Genomic DNA, 20919 nt, shown 5'->3' with positions numbered 1-20919 from the left:
ATACAGCAAAACAGTTACAGGAGGAAAGTAAGAGAACAAAAGAAGGAGGAAATTCTTAACCAGCTAAGAGAATGTGAGAAAAAATTGACAACAAACCCGAAGGATGAACAAAATATGCAAATAATAAAAATGTTACAATCTCAGTACTCAATGCTAACAAGTCAAGAAATTGAATGGAAAATCAAATCAATGAAACAAAAATACTTTGAGTCAGCAAACAAAACGGGTAAATTACTAGCTTGGCAATTACGAAGAAGGCAAAAACAAAACGTAATAAACAAGATAAAAATAGAGGAGCAATTGATAGAAGATCCAAAAGAAATAAAGGAAAATTTCCTCAAATTCTACGAGAAGTTGTACAAAAAAGAAGAAGAAATAACCCGTATAGAAAAATATTTAGAAGACTACAGCGGGAAGACCATAACAGAGGAAGAAAGAATTCAATTAAATAATCCCATAAAAGCAGAAGAGATTCAAGATGCGATAAGGAAGATGAAACCAGGGAAGGCTCCGGGACCGGACGGATTGTCAGCCAAATATTATAAAGTATTGGGAAACCAATTAACGCCAGTGCTGCGTGACATCATGAACAACATATTAAGAGGAGGAAGGGCACCAGAGACATGGAAAGAGGATCACATTACGATGATCCCTAAACCAGACACGGATAAACTGAACGTTAAAAACTATAGACCCATATCACTTTTAAATAATGATTATAAAATTTTTGCGGAGGTGATGGCAAGCAGACTTAAAAAATGTCTAGTAAATCTAATACATAAGGATCAGGCAGGATTCCTTCCAAATAGGTTACTCAAGGATAATGTAAGACACACCATAAATATTATTGAATACCTGGAATGTAAGAATGAAATACCCGCGGCGCTGATTTTTATCGATGCCGAAAAGGCATTCGATAATGTCTCATGGCAGTTCCTGTTGAAGAGTATGGAGAAAGCAGGGGTGGAGGGCGAGTTTATGGAAGGAATAAAAGCAATATATTCGAAACAATCTGCAAAATTGATTATAAATAATAACCTAACAAACTCATTTAAAATTGAAAAAGGAACAAGACAGGGATGCCCCCTATCCCCGCTTCTATTTATTATGGTACTAGAGGTAATTACAAATAAAATAAGAGCAACACCAGAGATCCGAGGGATTAAAGTAGGAACAAAAGAATATAAACTAAAAGCATATGCGGATGATTTGATGTTATCCCTGGAAAATCCGCAAAAAAGTGTTGGTAAGGCCTTGGAGCTGTTGGAAGAATTTGGTAAGGTATCTGGTTTCAAATTAAATAAATTAAAGACAAAGATGATGATCAAAAATTTGGGAAAGGAGGAAAGTGAAAAATTGGAGATACAAAATGGAATTAAGGTGTCAAAAAAAATAAAGTATCTGGGAATTTGGCTAACTACAAAAAACATAAATTTGATTCAAGATAATTATCTTACAACATGGAAGGAGATTAAAAAAGACCTAGATACGTGGAATAGAGTGAAGCTTTCGTGGACGGGAAGGATGGCAGCAATAAAAATGAATTTACTTCCAAGAATGTTATTTCTGTTTCAAAATATCCCAGTGATCAGAGGCTCTAAAATGTTTATGGATTGGCAAAAAACTCTTTCGAAATTTATATGGCAAGGGAAAAGGCCGAGAATTAGATTTAAACTTCTTACAGATCGGAAAGAGAGAGGGGGATTCTCGGTACCTAATCTGAAATTATATTTCGAGGCCGCCTGCCTTTGTTGGATCAAAGATTGGATTAATCTGGAAAACACAGATTTATTAGACCTAGAGGGGTTCGACAATAGGTACGGCTGGCACGCCTATTTATGGCAAAACAAAGAAAAGGTACACAAAGGGTTTTCAAGTCATATTATTAGAGGGCCTCTATATGAAGTGTGGGAGAGAAATAAAAAACTCCTAGAATGGAAAACACCTTGGTGGTTATCACCAACTGATATTTTAATAATTAAAAAAGTAAATATGGAAGGAGTCAGGCTGACCTACGAAGACCTACTGATAAGATCAGAAAGCGGATGGAGGATGAGAACATATGAGGAGCTGAAAGATAAGTTAACAAGCTGGTTACAATTCCATCAAATAAATGCAGCATGGATAGAAAATAAAAAAGTAGGGATGAACGAGAAGAAATCCAAATTTCAGATAGAAATAATTGAAGGTAAATCCAAATTATTATCTAAAATGTATAACATTTTATTAGAATGGGACACCAAAGATGAGGAAATAAAAGAGGTTATGACAAGATGGGCAATGGATCTGGGATATAATATAGAATATGATAAGTGGCTGAAATTATGGACTAATGGAATGAAATTCTCGGCATGTGTCACACTTAGGGAAAATTTAGAAAAGATGATGTATAGGTGGTACATCACACCGGCAAAGTTAGCGAAAATGTATAAAACAGGAAATAAGAACTGCTGGAAGTGTAAAATCAAAGAAGGTAATTTTTTCCATATGTGGTGGACATGCGACGAAATGAGGAAATATTGGGAACTTATCTATAATGAGTTAAAAAAAATATTTAAATATACATTTCCCAAAAGACCAGAGGCCTTCTTACTAGGTATAATTGGGGACGAAATCAGAAAAGAAGATAAGACATTATTCCAGTATGCCACAGCTGCCGCTAGAATATTAGTCGCCCAAAATTGGAAAAACCCAAATACCCCAGCAATTAGAGATTGGCAAACAAAATTATTCGAATTTGTTGAACTAGCAAAAATGACACAAAAAATTAGAAACCAAAAAAATACAAAGTTCATTAACGATTGGAATAAATTTATGATATATATTGAAGGGAATTATAGAAACCTAAAAACTATAGCAGGTTCGATATAGATCCTATGATGTGTAAATCAGTAATAATTATTAGCTGCAGGAGAATGAAATTATTTATACTAAGAAGCCTGAAATCGGGAGGGATGGAGGTCAATAGGCGTGTAGGGGACTGATTTAAGCATTTGAAGATATGAAGATCTAAGTGTGAAGATAAAGAACTGTAATGGAATCTGATGTTATTCTTATGTTATGACTGGACATCTATTTACTTATTTTCTGGTTTTTTTCTTTGTGTAATTGTTGATTTGGTTTTTCTTTTGGTTATTTAAACGAAACTCAATAAAAAGAAATTAAAAAAAAAAAAGACAATGGGAAGGCTTCCATTTGCCTCCTTTACTGCAGAGGAATATTTGAGTACGTTTCTGAGCACAATTCAAAGTGTTGGTGCTGACCTTTCAAGCCCTACACGGCCTCAGTCCTGTATACCTGAAGGAGCGTCTCCACCTCCATCGTTCAACCTGGACACTGAGATCCAGCGCCAAGGGCCTTCTGGCAGTTCCCTCATTGCAAGAAGTGAGGTTACAGGGAACCAGGCAGAGGGCCTTCTGGGTAGTGGTGCTCGCCCTGTGGAATATACCTCCCATCAGATGTCAAGGAATTAAGCAGCTATCCTATTTTTAAAAGACATCTGAAGGCAGCCCTGTTTAGGGAAGTTCTTAATATTTAATGCTGTATTGTTTTTAACACTCGATTGGGAGCCGCCCAGTGGCTGGGGAAACTCAGCCAGATGGGCAGGGTAGAAATAATACATATTATTATTATTATTATTATTATTATTATTATTATTATTAGTCTGTGGTGCTCAATGTTTAGGTATAGTAAATATTCGGATTTAATTAGAACTTGTGTGTTATAGCGGGGATATGTTATAAGATGGTCTCAGTGTATTTTAGAAAGGGAGTTATGTAAAGGGTTTTTTGTGTTTGATCCGTGTTTCTGTGTAAATACTGTGTGTCAGACTGAGAATGTCATCAGGAAGGTCTAGGAAAGGGTGCACCTGATTCTGAGCATCAGAAATGAGCATGGAAAGAGTTAATATCATAAACCTACCGGAATCGGCCCCCTCCCTTTGTAACAAGCAGCTGTAGGTCTTTTGGGATTTAATTTCAGCTCATGAAAAGTTGGGCACGTGACCCGGAAAGCTGCCTGGCTCCCTCCGTCTGAAGGCGGAGATATGCACCACACGCCATAGTCGAATTCGGCTGGACTTGCCATGGGAAAGCAGAAGGGGCAACCAAGGAAGGGGGAGACAGCCAAAGAAACCTGCTCTCACACAAGTGCCCCCCCTGCCAATTCCGTAACATTAGCAAAGCCCAAGTTCAAACACCACCCCTATTTAAAAGAGGCCCCCGTAAGGACGACACTGGACTGCCCTTTACGGTTGCCGTAAGTTACTCTTCCAAGTCCCAAAAGCGCGTAGCAACTCCGGTCTATTTTGCAGGGCTGTTGTAACGGGGACCCCCTACGCCACCGCCCAGGGCAGCCCAAAGTGATGTATTACCAATCGTTGTTGTTGTTGTGTTCCATGGTGAGACTCCAAGGTCTTCTGTGTCATCTTTCCTGTGCAGTGGATGCTCAGGTTGTGAACGTGATCCGTGCGGGAGGCACATTCACAACCTACAGCGCTGCGTCTGCGCATGTGTGGGTTGCGATTTGGTGATTCTGCACACGCACAAAGCGTGATTTAGTGGTTCTGCACATGTGCGAGCGCTGAAACCCGGAAATAACCCGCAACCCGAAAACGCGCAACTCGAAGCATCTGTAACCCGAGGTATGACTATTTTGGAAGGCAGCGAGAAGGCTGTTATCAGGGCCTGCTCCACCGTCAGGGAGACTGAGGCAGCCCCCTCAGGCAGGAGGTGCAGGGAGGGGCAAGGAGGGGACGGAGCTGAGTCTCATTTGGCCAGCCCCGATTTAACCCTCTATCCCAGGCATACGCAACCTAAGGCCTATGGGCCGGAAGTTTGGAAAAACTATAAAAAGTATAAGAACTCACATTAGGTAGTCAAAAAATAGTAATTGAAACAGTGGTACCTTGGGTTAAGTACTTAATTTGTTCTGGAAGTCCGTTCTTAACCTGAAACTGTTCTTAACCTGAAGCAGTGGCGTAGCGTGGGGGGTGCAGGGGGGGCCGGCCGCACCGGCCGCAACATCTGGGGGTTAGGGCAAATCCACGGGTTAGGGGGCGCAAATCCACGGGTTAGGGGGCGCAAATCCATGGCTTAGGGGGCGCAAATTACTTGCCTTGCCCCGGGTGCTGACAACCCACGCTACGCCACTGCCCTGAAGCACCACTTAGGTAATGGGGCCTCCTGCTGCCGCTGCGCCGACGGCGCACGATTTCTGTTCTCATCCTGAAGCAAAGTTCTTAACCTGAAGCACTATTTCTGGGTTAGCGGAGTCTGTAACCTGAAGCGTATGTAACCCGTGGTACCACTGTATAAGAACTCACATTAGGTAGTCAAAAAATAGTAATTGAAACAAAATGCTTATAAAAAATAAGATAATTAACATTTAGCTCCTGTTACACATTATATCCACATAAGTCAATAGAAAAAGCATAAAGAGATGATGTTCAAGATGTGCCCTTTGGGAAATTATAAATCTTATTATTATTGTTGTTGTTGTTGTTATTATTATTATTACATTCAGGTGGACACACCACTGATTTCATCTCCTTTCTTTTCTTTCCCACAATCAGTGTTATTCACCTTTAATACTCACCTTTTTCAGTGTCACACAGATTTTTATCTTCTGATCTTCAGTTGAAGAGAGGTATAACAATTTAATAAATAATTCCCAGTTGGAGCAGAGCTAGAATATCCAGAAGCCCTTGGCCACCCAGGGCAAAGGAGGAAGAACAGTGAGAGAGGCCTGGACAGGGAATCTCCGCTAAGATAAGCCAGTGTCAGGAGGCAGGTGCGAGACCCGGTGGCATATAATTATTATAAATCATAATTGGGGTGGGTGTCTCAATCTGGCCTTCCCAGCGGTCAGGCTCCAGCTGTTTTCCTTCTGCATCTCCAGCTCTCTCCATTCAATAATGCAAGGCTGAGAGATGGAGGTCCAACCCCAAGAACATTCTCCAACTGAGCGCTCCTTCAACCGACCACAAGCACCAAGCCTTGTCACTAGACTTATATATGGGTCTCCCAAAATGGTCAGTATGGACCTCCTGAGGCCAAAGGGACTGTGCAGGTGATGAATAAACATCTAGAGGTTGAAGGGGACAAAATGTGGCCCAAGGGGTGGAGGATTATAGTGCAGAGGATGAAGAACTTCATGATGAACTTAGGACCCTGATGAATCTTGGCCAGGTTCATGGAACATAGAGCAGCTCCCTTTCCTGTGAGAAACCACTTTTTATAAAACGTAAACCCCCACAGTTCAACCGTATTCTAAGATAATGCTGCTTCATTAACAATAATTAAGGGTTATAAAAGGCTGATGATGCATGACCATTATTTTAAATTATTTCATTTGCCTTTCCTAAACATTTGGAACACATGGAGGACAGGAGAGATTGTACAAGACGTTAAAATAAGAGCAGGTGTTAATTGATGTGTGTAATATTCCTTTGTTCTCTTCCTAGAAAACAAATAGGATTTTCTCCCCACCCCATTGAAAGAAGACAATGGAGAAGGCAGTCAGAATTCTGGTGGGCCATGTCCAATGGGAATAAGAAAGAAACCATTTAAATACATGGAGTGTGAAAACAGAGAACATAAACTATTTGAAAGTATGGAGTGTGGAAGGAGCTTCACTGACAATGGAAACCTTAGAAAACATCAGTGGTCTCACTCAGGGGAGAAACCATTTAATTGCATGGAGTGTGGAAAGAGCTTCACTACTAGCGGAAGCCTTAGAATTCATCTACGGACTCACACGGGGGGAAAATCATTTAAATGCATGGAGTGTGGAAAGAGCTTCAGTCAGAGTGGACACCTTAGAATTCATCAACGGACTCACACGGGGGAGAAACCATTTAATTGCATGGAGTGTGGAAAGAGCTTCAGTCAAAGTGAACAACTTAGAATTCATCAACGGACTCACACGGGGGAGAAACCATTTAATTGCATGGAGTGTGGAAAGAGCTTCAGTCAAAGTGAACAACTTAGAATTCATCAACGGACTCACACAGGGGAGAAACCATTTAAATGTATGCAGTGTGGAAAGAGCTACAGTCAGAGTGGAGACCTTAGAATTCATCTACGGATTCACACGGGGGAGAAACCATTTAATTGCATGGAGTGTGGAAAGAGCTTCACTACTAGCAAAAGCCTTAGAATTCATCTACGGACTCACACGGGGGAGAAACCATTTAATTGCATGGAGTGTGGAAAGAGCTTCACTACTAGCAGAAGCCTTAGAATTCATCTACGGACTCACACGGGGGAGAAACCATTTAAATGTATGGAGTGTGGGAAGAGCTTCACTACTAGCGGAAGCCTTAGAATTCATCTACGGACTCACACGGGGGAAAAATCATTTAAATGCATGGAGTGTGGAAAGAGCTTCAGTCAGAGTGGACACCTTAGAATTCATCAACGGACTCACACGGGGGAGAAACCATTTAATTGCATGGAGTGTGGAAAGAGCTTCACTACTAGCGGAAGCCTTAGAATTCATCAACGGACTCACACAGGGGAGAAACCATTTAAATGTATGGAGTGTGGAAAGAGCTTCAGTCAGAGTGGAGACCTTAGAATTCATCTACGGTCTCACACGGGGGAGAAACCATTTAATTGCATGGAGTGTGGAAAGAGCTTCAGTCAAAGTGAACAACTTAGAATTCATCTACGGATTCACACGGGGGAGAAACCATTTAATTGCATGGAGTGTGGAAAGAGCTTCAGTCAAAGTGAACAACTTAGAATTCATCAACGGACTCACACAGGGGAGAAACCATTTAAATGTATGCAGTGTGGAAAGAGCTACAGTCAGAGTGGAGACCTTAGAATTCATCTACGGATTCACACGGGGGAGAAACCATTTAATTGCATGGAGTGTGGAAAGAGCTTCACTACTAGCAAAAGCCTTAGAATTCATCTACGGACTCACACGGGGGAGAAACCATTTAATTGCATGGAGTGTGGAAAGAGCTTCACTACTAGCAAAAGCCTTAGAATTCATCTACGGACTCACACGGGGGAGAAACCATTTAATTGCATGGAGTGTGGAAAGAGCTTCACTACTAGCAGAAGCCTTAGAATTCATCTACGGACTCACACGGGGGAGAAACCATTTAAATGTATGGAGTGTGGGAAGAGCTTCACTACTAGCGGAAGCCTTAGAATTCATCTACGGACTCACACGGGGGAAAAATCATTTAAATGCATGGAGTGTGGAAAGAGCTTCAGTCAGAGTGGACACCTTAGAATTCATCAACGGACTCACACGGGGGAGAAACCATTTAATTGCATGGAGTGTGGAAAGAGCTTCACTACTAGCGGAAGCCTTAGAATTCATCAACGGACTCACACAGGGGAGAAACCATTTAAATGTATGGAGTGTGGAAAGAGCTTCAGTCAGAGTGGAGACCTTAGAATTCATCTACGGTCTCACACGGGGGAGAAACCATTTAATTGCATGGAGTGTGGAAAGAGCTTCAGTCAAAGTGAACAACTTAGAATTCATCAACGGACTCACACGGGGGAGAAACCATTTAATTGCATGGAGTGTGGAAAGAGCTTCAGTCAAAGTGAACAACTTAGAATTCATCAACGGACTCACACAGGGGAGAAACCATTTAAATGTATGCAGTGTGGAAAGAGCTACAGTCAGAGTGGAGACCTTAGAATTCATCTACGGATTCACACGGGGGAGAAACCATTTAATTGCATGGAGTGTGGAAAGAGCTTCACTACTAGCAAAAGCCTTAGAATTCATCTACGGACTCACACGGGGGAGAAACCATTTAATTGCATGGAGTGTGGAAAGAGCTTCACTACTAGCAGAAGCCTTAGAATTCATCTACGGACTCACACGGGGGAGAAACCATTTAAATGTATGGAGTGTGGGAAGAGCTTCACTACTAGCGGAAGCCTTAGAATTCATCAACGGACTCACACAGGGGAGAAACCATTTAAATGTATGGAGTGTGGAAAGAGCTACAGTCAGAGTGGAGACCTTAGAATTCATCTACGGATTCACACGGGGGAGAAACCATTTAATTGCATGGAGTGTGGAAAGAGCTTCATTCAAAGTGAACAACTTAGAATTCATCAACGGACTCACACAGGGGAGAAACCATTTAATTGCATGGAGTGTGGAAAGAGCTTCAGTCAAAGTGAACAACTTAGAATTCATCTACGGACTCACACGGGGGAGAAACCATTTAAATGTATGGAGTGTGGAAAGAGCTTCACTACTAGCGGAAGCCTTAGAATTCATCAACGGACTCACACAGGGGAGAAACCATTTAAATGTATGGAGTGTGGAAAGAGCTACAGTCAGAGTGGAGACCTTAGAATTCATCTACGGATTCACACGGGGGAGAAACCATTTAATTGCATGGAGTGTGGAAAGAGCTTCACTACTAGCAAAAGCCTTAGAATTCATCTACGGACTCACACGGGGGAGAAACCATTTAATTGCATGGAGTGTGGAAAGAGCTTCACTACTAGCAGAAGCCTTAGAATTCATCTATGGACTCACACGGGGGAGAAACCATTTAAATGTATGGAGTGTGGAAAGAACTTCACTATTAGCGGAAGCCTTAGAATTCATCAACGGACTCACACAGGGGAGAAATCATTTAAATGCATGGAGTGTGGAAAGAGCTTCAGTCAAAATGGACAACTTAGAATTCATCAACGGACTCACACAGGGGAGAAACCATTTAAATGCATAGAATGTGGAAAGAGCTTCACTGAGAGTAGAACACTTAGAAACCATCAATGGAGTCACACAGGAGAGCAACCATTTAAATGTATGGAGTGTGGAAAGAGCTTCAGTCAGAGTGGAGACCTTAGAAGACATCAACTGACTCACACAGGCGAGAAACCATTTAAATGCATGGAGTGTGGAAAGAGCTTCAGTCAGAGTGGAGACCTTAGAAGACATCAACGGAGTCACATGGGGGAGAAATCATTTAAATGCATGGAGTGTGGAAAGAGTTTCAGTACAAGTGGAGTTCTTTCAAAACATCTACAAACTCATACAGGGGAGCAACAATATAAGTCCTAGGGAAGTGGACAGAGGTTCAGTTGTAGTGGAAGTCTTACAAACCATCAAAAGACTCCGAGGGGTAAGAGCTGTAATAGTGGAAACACCTTCAGGCCATCAATTAACTCAAAGAAGAGAAAGGATTTAGACAGAAGGAGTGTTCATCCTGCTTCGGTTATTATGCAACACTTTTTAGAGTGTAGGACCTGTTTCTCTCCAAGTTGACACTTTTTTTTAAATAGCTTTTATTTTGCTTAAACAAGTACATATAAATATAAACAGCCAAAAATTACAAAGGAAAATTCCTTAATAGTAATGAAAAAAAACTACAAAAACTACAAAAAATATTGAAGTACATGACACAGAACATAAGCAACTATGGGAAAGATAAAAGAAAAGAAAAAAGAAAAAAAAGAAAAAGAAAAAGGAAGATTAGCCAAAGCAGGAAAGCTCATCTATTGTACACTTCCGTCAAACTCAACAGATCATTATTCTTATCAATTGACTCTATCTGCATTCCAAAGGAATCCCTCATCTTGGTATCAGGGAACATTTCTTTATGCGGTATCATTCTAAATATAGCCAGATCTTTCTTGCTGAGCCCTTGTCCCCTAAATTATTATTTAAACATTCCCATTCTTCTTTCACCAATTTTTTAGGTTTATCTCTTATTGCATCTGTCAGCTTTGCGAGCTCCAAGTACTCGCACAATTTGACTACCCATTCCTCTTTAGTGGGTATATTTTTATCTTTCCTGTGTTTTGCCACTATAACCATTGCTGCTGACGTCGCATACATAAATAGCCTAGTTTTCTTTTTGGGAATATTATCTGAAACCATTCCTAGTAAAAATTCTTCCGGTTTCTTGCTAAATGTAGTTTTTATCAATCTCTTTATCTCTTCATAAATCATGTTCCAAAATCTTTGTATCTCTAGACAGGACCACCACATATGGTAGTATGTTCCTATCTGTTCCTTACATCGCCAGCACTTATTATTATTTATTTATTTTTGCAAGTTTTACAGGGGTCAGGTACCACCTATAGTACGTTTTCATAAGATTTTCCCTTATAAGGAGACAAGCCGTGAATTTTATATTTTTAGTCCATAATTCGTTCCAAATATTGGGTTTGATCGTATGTCCCAGGTCCCTCTCCCATTTTACTGTAATTTCTTTGATATCTTCCTCCTTTCTTTGTCAATTCAAAAGTAGTTTGTACATTTTAGAAAGTGTCTTTTGATTATTATATAAAATATCCTTCTCTAGATAGGATATTTTTTTGTCAAATCCTTTGGTTCTTTTATCCTTTTCAAGGGCGGCTTTTAATTGATAATACTCCAGCCAGGTTATTCCCTTGTTTCAATTTGCCTAGGTCCTTTATTTTCGGATCATTACTAGTTTCCTCTACTAAATCCTTATATGTTAGCCAATCACTGTTCATATTCAGCCTGTGGACCGACATAGATTCCATTGGTGACAGCCACCATGGTGTTTTGGTTACTACTGATTTTTTACTCCTCTCCCATACTTCATATAATGCCCTTCTCACCATATGATTTAAAAATCCTTTGTGAAATTTAACCTTGTTATAGCCTATGTAGCCATGCCACCCGTACACAATATCCCATCCCTCCAGATCTAGGACTTCCGTGTTTTTAATTAATATCCATTCCTTAATCCATGTCTAGCACGCTGCCTCAAAGTACAGTTTAAGGTCAGGTACCGCGAAGCCTCCTTTTTCCTTCAACTCTGTTAGTCGCTTAAATTTTATGCGTGGTTTTTTCCCTTGCCAAATAAACTTGGCAAGGTCTTTCTGCCAATCCTTAAGACACTTTACGCCTCTAATTATAGGTATTGTTTGGAACATAAAAATCATCTTTGGCAATACCATCATTTTAACTGTGGATATTCTCCCCCACAGGGACAAATTCAATTTCCCCCAAGTCTCCAATTCTTTTTTTATTTCCTTCCACTTCTTCTCATAAGTGTCCTTATATAAGTTTATATACTTTCGTTCACATCAATAACAGGAAATCAATCTTAAACGCATGCAGCGTATGTGAGCTTTTGCTGTTTGCATGTAATGTTGTCTAGACATGTATTTAAATAATGAAGGTAACATTTCACAATAGTAAGCATAATATAATATTAATGTGAATCTGTAGTGTTGCTTCTGAATGAGGGTGGACTGAGAGTGAGCTGGTGTTGGTGTTTGGTGGAGGGAGTTGGAAATGTTTGTATCTGGGAATAGAGAGTTGCTCAAAGTGGAGCTGAGACTGGTGGTCTTGCATGAGGAGGGAAGGGGGCACAGGGAAGAAGGGGCCGTACCAGAACATCTCAAAGCAATATGCTGGGGGGTGGGAGCCATGGTGACGCAAGTGTGTGTAGAATGCTATCCCCAAAATGACGCAGGCGAGAAACAATATGGATGAGTATAATGGGGAAGGAGGTTCAGGCAGGTCCCAAACCCAGAGTGCTAAGGGTCAGCTTCCTCCAATTCCACCAGCTGCCCCAAGGCAGGAGCCACGTCTGGGCCCTGAGGGTGGAAAGTCTCCTTGCACTTTTGCAACTGGACATGATCCGAGGGAGTCCTCCTGCCAGCAGAGCACAATGCATACTATTGATGTCATTATCTTATTGTTGCTGTTGCCATCATGGACTGGCTGGATGCAGAGAAGGGGGGGAGACCCTTCTTTTCGCTCTCCTAAATCTTCCACCATTCCTGCTTCATGCTTCACTGGATTCCATGATTTCTAGTTTTAAGGGGGAGTGGCTTTCCTCTATCCTCTTTCTCCATTCTATCTGACATGTCCTTCCTTCCTCGTCTTCTCTCCAAACTGAAAGGTCCCAGATACTGAACTGTGCACAGTACTCCAAATGTGTTCACACCACAGATCTCCATAAATAATTTCCATTCCTCCTTAAGGAGCAGATATGGGTTTGTTATGTGTCACATGTCGGTTTACAGTCTCATGCTCTACCGACTGAGCTATAAAAGTAAAAAACAGGACAACCCCAAAATTGTAGAGCTTTTTTTTAAACAAGGCCCCAAATAAACGCCAAAAAAGCCCATGAGTTTTCAACTGACTTGTCTTAAATTCAGGACAAAGTGCCATCATTTGGAAATTCCGCCTTTGAAATCTTTTGCAAGTCTTTCTTTTGAATGGGGGGGGGGGTTTCAATTGGCCAATCCCCACGCAAAAGAATAAATGGAAACGTATCAAAAAGGGCAGCATTTGGAAACCACCCCGGTTGCAAACCACTCTGGGTCCCTTGGCCTCCTGCTAGCAGAACTGCCTGAACTGCTGGCTCCGCACATGGGAGCAGAGTAGGACTTACTTCCGAGTAAGCAGGCACGAGAAAAGAGAGGAGGTTCTTTATGCAGGCCCCAAACTAGACCCCAAGCAGCTATTTAAGGACAGTGAGGGAAGAATTATTAGTTTGGAAGTGACACTGGCAGGAAGGAAGAACAGTCCTGGAGGAAGAATTATACACAGCAAATGGGAAGAAATCAGACATTTACATACTGTATGGGATGCTGGCAGTGGTGACGGGCTTTTTATACAGCCTTCTTTCTAGAGAAGCTCCAAAAGCAAGATATATGAGCAGAAATCAGGGCGAATGAGAAGAAATCCACTAGTAAAGCAGGGAGCCCGGGGAGTCTGCCTCCTTGGCGCCTGAAACTGAGGCGAGGCTCAGATGTCGAAGGGCGGGAAGTTGGGAAAAGGCGGGAAAAGTCGTTTCCTTCAGAGTCGCTGAGGGAAAGAAGCAGCGGGGGGAGGGGCTCCTCCTCTCTTCTCCCTCAGAGACACAACGGGGACCCTCTTGTGAGGGGAGCAGAAAGGGGTCTCTCTCTCCCCCCCCCTCACAACCCCATTGCATTCCTCTCATGGCGGAAGGGGATCCGACCCTCTCCCTGCCTGGCGAGGGGGCAGCCGGGCCAAGGGGGTCTCTGGGCGCAGGAGAGCCTGTGGGGAGGAGGGGGCAGAGGAAAGGAAGCGCCCCTTCGCTCTCAGGCAGCCCCATGTCTCTTCCCAGCCCCAGAGGCTGGGTCCATCTCTGGGCTTCACAGAGGACCTTGCAAGACAAACCTGGGCGGGGGGGGGGAGGGACCCCCTTGGCTTCCCTGGCTCAGCCCCTCCCCCACTCTCCTGACCCACAGGGGGAGGGGCAGCCCTTCCCTCCTTCTCATTCAGCCTCTCCCCTCCCAGCCTCCCTGTTTGCAGATTTAAAAGCACGTCCCTCTCTCCCCGCAAACCCAGGTCACCCCCAGATATGATGCCCCCCCCGCAGCCATCTCGACCCCCTGCTGTGGGGAGGAGGAAGGAGGGGGGCCAGGTCCCCATGGAGCCCCCAGAGGCAGCGCCGTCCCGTGCGCTTCCCATCTCAACACAGGGAGAGGCTGCTCTATAAACGTAGCTCTAGGGGCAAGCGAATCCCAAAAGGAACCGGAAGTGTCGCTAAATGTGCCGGAAGTTTCCAGGAAAGGGGAGGAGGGGCGTCAGTGAAGAACCCCCCCAGCCCCTTCTATTGCAGACAAGGAAAGCGGACTAATCTGGAGCCAGGGAGGCGGAGGACCACGAGGTAAAGAGGGAGAGAAGGGGGGGAAATAGAGGGGGAGTAAGAGGGGAGGACAAAGAGACCCCCCCGTAAGGAAAGCGCCCTCCCTGGGGTCCGTCGACAGGGGCCCCGACCCAGGCCCCGACCCAGGTGGGAAGGGGGGGAGCCAACACCTGCAGGGCTGGCCTTGCAAGATCTCCTGGGCAGCAGCAGCACCGCCAGACTCCCCTTTCTCTTTCCTGGGGGGCCGAGAGATGCTCAGCTGCCCTGCCCCCCCTGGAGGCCTTGCGGGAAGGGGAATGAGGACCCCAAGCAGGGCTGGGGTGGGGCTGAGGCCCCCCATTCTCCCCTGGGCAGGAATCCCTGGGGTCGTGGGGCGCCTGGCTGGGGAAACGGAGAGAGGGAGTCCAGGGAAGGGTTAAAGGAAGGGGAGGAGCCTCGACTGAGACCCCTCCCCTTCCATCACATCTTATTCCCCAGTCTCCCCCCTTCCCTGATGACACCCCCAGGTTATCTGTATTCACTAGGACTCATCTCCATACTTTGGATTGTCCTGAATACCACCATTTGGTAAAAGGTAAAGGTACCCCTGCCCGTACGGGCCAGTCTTGACAGACTCTAGGGTTGTGCGCCCATCTCACTTAAGAGGCCGGGGGCCAGCGCTGTCCGCAGACACTTCCGGGTCACGCGGCCAGCGTGATGAAGCTGCTCTGGCGAGCCAGCACCAGCGCAGCACACGGAAACGCCGTTTAACTTCCCGCTCTAAAGCGGTACCTATTTATCTACTTGCACTTAAGGGTGCTTTCGAACTGCTAGGTGGGCAGCAGCTGGGACGGAAAGACGGAAGCTCACCCCGCCGCGGGGATTCGAACCGCCGACCATGCAATCAGCAAGTCCTAGGCACTGAGGTTTTACCCACAGCGCCACCCGCGTCCCTTTTCCACCATTTGGTAGCCAAGAGCAAAACCAAAAGTCCTGGTGAGATGATTATTGATAATATTGTCATTTATCCGTTTTAGACCCCTAAGTAGTAGCAGCTGCCAGGACACTGTCCTATTTACCTCTGTAAAGTTCCATCGTTATTTCAGACATTGTGGTAGATTGCAATGTTTAGCCCAGGGGTCGGCAACGTATGGCCCACAAAGACCATTTTACTGGCCCACGAGCTGCCCGCGGACCGAACTGCCCGCTCGGCGAGTCCCCTGTGCGCTGCGCTGCACCGGTTTAGCACAGCGCACAGGGGACTTGCCGAGCGGCGCCGGAAATCGCGTTTGCGCATGCACAGATACTGGAAATTGCTTCTGTGCATGTCCAGATGCTGAAAATCACTTCTGCGCCTGCACAATTTTGGGCGTCTGGGCATGCGCAGAAGCTATTTCCGTCGCCACGGACATACACAAACGCGTTTTCCAGCATCGCGCTGCATTGGTCAGGCCCAGGGACTATCTCTGCAGGAGTGATAATGGCCCATGGCCATTATCTGGTAACATGACATTCACCAGGTGATATTGTGAGGTTTAGATGGTGATAACATTGCAATGTTTAGCTGGTGAGACCACGATGTTGGAAACCAGATATCGCCTAGTCCTTACACCCATTGTGTTTCGCAATATATTGTCGGCTCAAATATTAGGAAACAGCTACCACAATGTTAACTTCAAGGCAGTCTTGGACGATATATCGCCCAGCTCTAATTATGACTTATATTTCTGGCCTAGTGTATCACTGCTGATTTTACCAGTTTGTCTTTTGTTTCCCATTCCAATAGTATCTCTTACATTTTGGAATTCACTTTCTCTTTACTCTCAATGATATCTCTTTCAATGTGCAAACTTTGAGTCACAAAATCTCTTCTTTTATCTTGTATAAACAAGATAATTTGATGGTATTGTAACCAATCGATGGCTGTACCTCCCACCTCATCCTGTTTATTCAGTTTTCTTTTTTCTTCTGGAAAGTCCAAAAGATCTCTGTAAGTTGCCCATTGTTCTTCCATATTGCATCCTTTAGAAGCTATTGCTTCTGTGGGTGAAAACCAAAAAGGTGTCTTTCATTCCAGCAGATTCTCATATTTATCCCATACTCTAAATTTGTTTTTCCTAATAACATGATTCACAAAGCTCTTGTGTGTTTTAGTTTTATGATACCATGAAGAAACATGCCGACCAAAGGTGTTCTCATGACCTTCTAAATCCAGTCGCTTAGTGTCTTTCACTATCACACACTTCTTAAGCCAGCAGAGGCCTCATAGTAGAAACATAAATCTGGCAGTCAGAATCCACCTCTCTCCTAAGTATCCATTATAATTTTATATTTAATTCTTGGTTTCTTTCCTGCCAGATAAACCTAAAATGTGTTCTGGAGCTTTCAAAAACTATCAGTTGGTTCTGGAAAGAATGAACACTCACTCACCCCAACAATGTTGACAGATGGAGGTCTAGATCCAAGAACATTTTCCTATCTGAGCACTCCTTCAGCTGACCGCATGCACCAAGCCTTAGAAAACATCAAGGAACTGACATGGGAGAATCCTTTTAAATGTACAAATAAAGAGCTTCAGGCAGAATACAGAGCTTGATATGCATCAAGGGACCCACACAGGAGAGAAACCGTTTAAATGGATGGCGTGTGGAAAGAACTTCAGTAGAAGTGGAAAACTGAGGAGCCGTCAACAAGCTCAGACATAGGAGAAGTCATGTAAATGTCAAGAATATAGATGGAGTTTCAGTCAAAGTTTAAATCTTTCATGTATAGACATGAAGGTAGGGTCTCACAATAGTAAGCATAATGTAAGATACAATCAAAACAAAATAAAAAAGAATTCCTTCCAGTAGCACCTTATAGACCAACTAAGTTTGGTATTGGTATGAGCTTTCGTGTGCATGCACACTTCAGTCCCCAGAGGGGGCGCGTCCTTGGAGAGCCCCCAGCTCTTTGTATTGCAGGAAAGGAAATCGGAATAGAATAGCAAAGCGATGGCAGTGGAGGGCCAGAGAGGACAAAAAGGTAGAGCTGTAGGGTGGGGAAGGGGGCAATAGGTGGGGGGAGAAAGGGGGCAGAGACCCCCAACAACAACTGGGTGCTATATTTTTTTTTCTTTTTTTAAATTGGTTTCTCCCCCCATGTTTATTTCCATGCTTATTACATACCAAAAAACAAAACAAAAACCCAATACCGAAAAACGTTACAACTTAAGAGGGGAGGGAAAAGGAAAGAAAATAAAATTAACACAATCTGTTAATAAGATAAAAATTATGGCATAAATTAGTGATTGCAATTTCACGTTACAATAAAAATAAAAATCTCATTATCTTTTATACCCGACCTCCCATTTATTCCTTAATTCTTTTTACATGAATTTACTGCCATATCAAAATACTATTTTTTCTATTAATATTTTCACAATCTATAAATGTTTATATTTATATAAGCAATTATTAAAAACTGCTGGGATCACTCAAAAGCTGCTACAGATTTTAACATGGTATAATTTTGTTTAAGATATGTTCTGAAGGCCTCCCATTTTGATACAAATTCAAATCTCGCTTTATTTTTTTTCAGATAGGCTATCTAATTCAGCATATTCAGTCAATTTTTGTATCCACTCTTGTCTAGAAGGAATTATGTCGCTCTTCCACCTTGTAGCTATAAGAACTCTTGCTGCCACTGTTGCATACAAAAAAGATCTTTACATTTTTTAGGAATATCTGAATCAGTGATGCCCAACAGATATGCCTCTGGTTTCCTAATAAATGAGATTCTTAACTTTTTCTCCAGTTCAAGGTGGATTTCCTCCCAAACTTTCTTTATTTTGCTACATTGCCACCATATATGGTACAGTGAGCCTGTTTGGTCTCCACATCTCCAACAATTACTTTTGGTTCCTTTGTAAGCAAAGGTAAAGGGAACCCCGACCATTAGGTCCAGTCTTGGCTGATTCTGGGGTTGCGGCGCTCACCTCGCTTTATTGGCCGAGGGAGCCGGCGTACAGCTTCTGGGTCATGTGGCCAGCATGACTAAGCCACTTCTGACGAACCAGAGCAGCGCACGGAAATGCCGTTTACCTTCCCACCAGAGCAGTACCTATTTATCTCCTTGCACTTTGAACATTTATCTACGTGCTTTTGAACTGCTAGCTTGGCAGGAGCAGGGACTGAGCAACGGGAGCTCACCCCGTCATGGGGACACGAACCACCGACCTTCTGATTGGCAAGTCCTAGGCTCTGTGATTTAACCCACAGCGCCACCCGCGTCCCCTGCCTCCTTGGTACATTTTGGATAATTTCCATGGAGTTCAATACCACCGGTGTTGCATTTTTAACAAGTTTTCCTTTATGGCATAGCATATAGTAAATTTCCAACTATTCTTCCACAGGTTTTCCCACTGGGACATTGTTATAGCATACCCAAAGTCTTGAGACCACTTTATCATATTCTGATGTAACTTCCCATTCGAGGAGGAGGCGGTAAGCTTTAGAAAGGGTTTTACTTTTTGAATTCATTACGTCGGATTCTAATCTCAGGGTTTCTCGGCGAACCCTTTTTGTTTATCTACTTTAAATCTTTTGAATATTTGATAATATTGGAACCAATCTGCAATGACATCTCTTAATTCCTCAAAACTCATAAGTGTCCATTGGTTCTCTTCTTCTTTTAAAAGTTTTTTATAGGCACAGTAGGCCAATTTTCCAACATGTTTTTCTTCTTTACCACTGTGGCCTCTACTGGAGAGGCAAACTTCCTGGGTGCTATCTGCAGAGGCCCCGATCCATGCAATCCGGCTGCAAATTGGAGACCCTCCATTCACAGGATTCACATTGCAAGATCTCCTTTGCAACCCCTCATCCGCTTAAGAGTAGTGAAGAGATGCGCAGCTGCCCTACTCCCCACCCAACCCCGGTGCTTGTGCAAGAAGGAAATGGGAGGCCCCCCCAAGGGCTGGGAGTTGAACCGAGACCCTGCACCTCTCTGGGAGTTCCGGGTTCTCCCTGGCAGGAATCCCTGGGGCGCCATGATCCTGGTTCCCGTGGGTGCCAAGGCATGCAGGAGAATCGGAGAGAGGAAGTCCACCCTGTCTCCCTCCCCTCCCCTCCAATTTGGCACAAATGGGACCCTCGGGGTGGAGGGAGGAAGGGAGCATCCCTGGGGAGGGATCGAAGCCATCTTGGAGAAAGAGAGAGGGACTGCTTGGTGGGTCCCTTTTGTCTAGAGATGGGGAGTCCATGGAAGGGTTAATGGGGGCGAGAGAGGCCTGGATGGAGACCCCCCTCTCCCTCCTATCCCCCCTCAGGGGCGGAGGGAGGAGGAGGTTGGGGGGCGGAGGGATCGAAGCCATCTTGGAGAAAGAGAGAGGGAGTGGGGGGCCGCCTGCCTTGACTTCTCCCTCCTGCCCAGGAATCTGCCAGGACTCCGCGTAGACCAGGGAGAGATCCCTGAGCAGGAGCCCCGATCCAGCCACCCTCTCCTCCCCTGAAGCTCAGTCCTTGCCCTGCCTTAGGTCCCAGATCAGGAGCTGCAGGGGGCGCTGGGGGCTGTTCGAGCGAGTCCAGCCATGGGGGGAAAGAGGAAAGGGAGGAAGCCCCCTTTATTATTCCCCCCCCCTTTGAGGCTTCTCTCTGGGCAACTCCAGTCTCTCCCACATGCCTGTGTTTCTGTGCAGAAGCATCTAAAGGGCTCCCACCCAGAGACACCTGGGCCCAGCTCCTTCTCACCTGGTGTCCATTATTCCCATTATATCAGATCTCTTAAATCTGTGGGTTTAAGAGATGGGGAAGATGGTTGTGGAAATGGGTGGGTTCCCGTGTTCCCCCCTCAAGAGCCTGCATTATTATTATTTTTACAGTGGTACCTCAGGTTACATACGCTTCAGGTTACAGACTCCGCTAACCCAGGATGAGAACAGACATTGTGGTCCAGCGGCGCGGCAGCAGCAGGAGGCCCCATTATGTTAAGAACACTTTCTTAACCACCGGAAGGAATTGAGTACTTAACCCGAGGTACCACTGTACTGCAGTTTCAGTTATTGTTATTGTTATTTACTTATTTACTCTATTAGCTGCTTTCTCTTGCCCAGGGCAGCCCAAAGGGACTTACAACCAGTTGTTATTGTTGTGTTCCACGGTGACACTCCAAGGCCTTCTTTGTCGTGTTTCCTGTATTTTGGGGGGAAGAGAGAAGGCTGTTCTCGCGGCCTGCTCCCCCACTAGGGAAACTGAGGCAGCCCCCTCAGGCAGCAGATGCAGGGAGGGGCAAGGAGGGGACGGAGCTGAGTCCCATTTGGCCAGCCCTGATTTAACCCTCTATCCTCTCATCCAGTAGAA

General features: G+C 44.2%; 3 protein-coding genes across 14 annotated transcripts in view; all 3 read left to right on the top strand.

Annotated features, from left to right (window-relative positions):
• Positions 1 to 17432, top strand: part of LOC310756436 (uncharacterized protein) — a 74987-nt gene extending 57555 nt beyond the window's left edge. For 4 of the 8 annotated variants that reach the window (XM_083600503.1, XM_083600499.1, XM_083600505.1 and 1 more), the window contains one exon: positions 6464 to 11311. In XM_083600503.1, coding sequence (XP_083456629.1) covers positions 6544 to 10059 — 3516 coding nt within the window. In that variant the 5' untranslated portion in view covers positions 6464 to 6543 and the 3' untranslated portion in view covers positions 10060 to 11311. Of the gene's footprint in view, positions 1 to 4439; positions 4643 to 5552; positions 5572 to 5614; positions 5791 to 6463; positions 11312 to 16939 lie in introns of those variants that run through there. The other 4 variants (XM_083600504.1, XM_083600502.1, XM_083600501.1 and 1 more) reach the window with 3 other exon arrangements.
• LOC310756861 (uncharacterized protein) overlaps positions 1 to 20919 on the top strand; it is a 30156-nt gene that overhangs the window by 5201 nt on the left and 4036 nt on the right. Inside the window, exons 1-2 of one of the 3 annotated variants that reach the window (XM_083601730.1) lie at positions 15416 to 15577; positions 18975 to 19065. The gene's annotated coding sequence lies outside the window, so the exon portion shown is untranslated. Of the gene's footprint in view, positions 1 to 15415; positions 15578 to 17680; positions 19066 to 20468; positions 20596 to 20919 lie in introns of those variants that run through there. The other 2 variants (XM_083601729.1, XM_083601731.1) reach the window with 2 other exon arrangements.
• The window catches only part of LOC310756688 (uncharacterized protein), a 73261-nt gene continuing 65742 nt past the window's right edge, over positions 13401 to 20919 (top strand). For all 3 annotated transcript variants that reach the window (XM_083601269.1, XM_083601264.1, XM_083601266.1), the window contains exon 1: positions 13401 to 14623. The gene's annotated coding sequence lies outside the window, so the exon portion shown is untranslated. The remainder of the gene's footprint in view (positions 14624 to 20919) is intronic.

This window comes from Podarcis filfolensis, assembly GCF_964270895.1.
Source record: "Podarcis filfolensis genome assembly, chromosome: 2".
NCBI lineage: Eukaryota > Metazoa > Chordata > Lepidosauria > Squamata > Lacertidae > Podarcis > Podarcis filfolensis.
The sequence above is the reverse complement of the archived record's forward strand: the minus strand, read 5'-3'. Positions and strand labels throughout refer to the sequence as shown.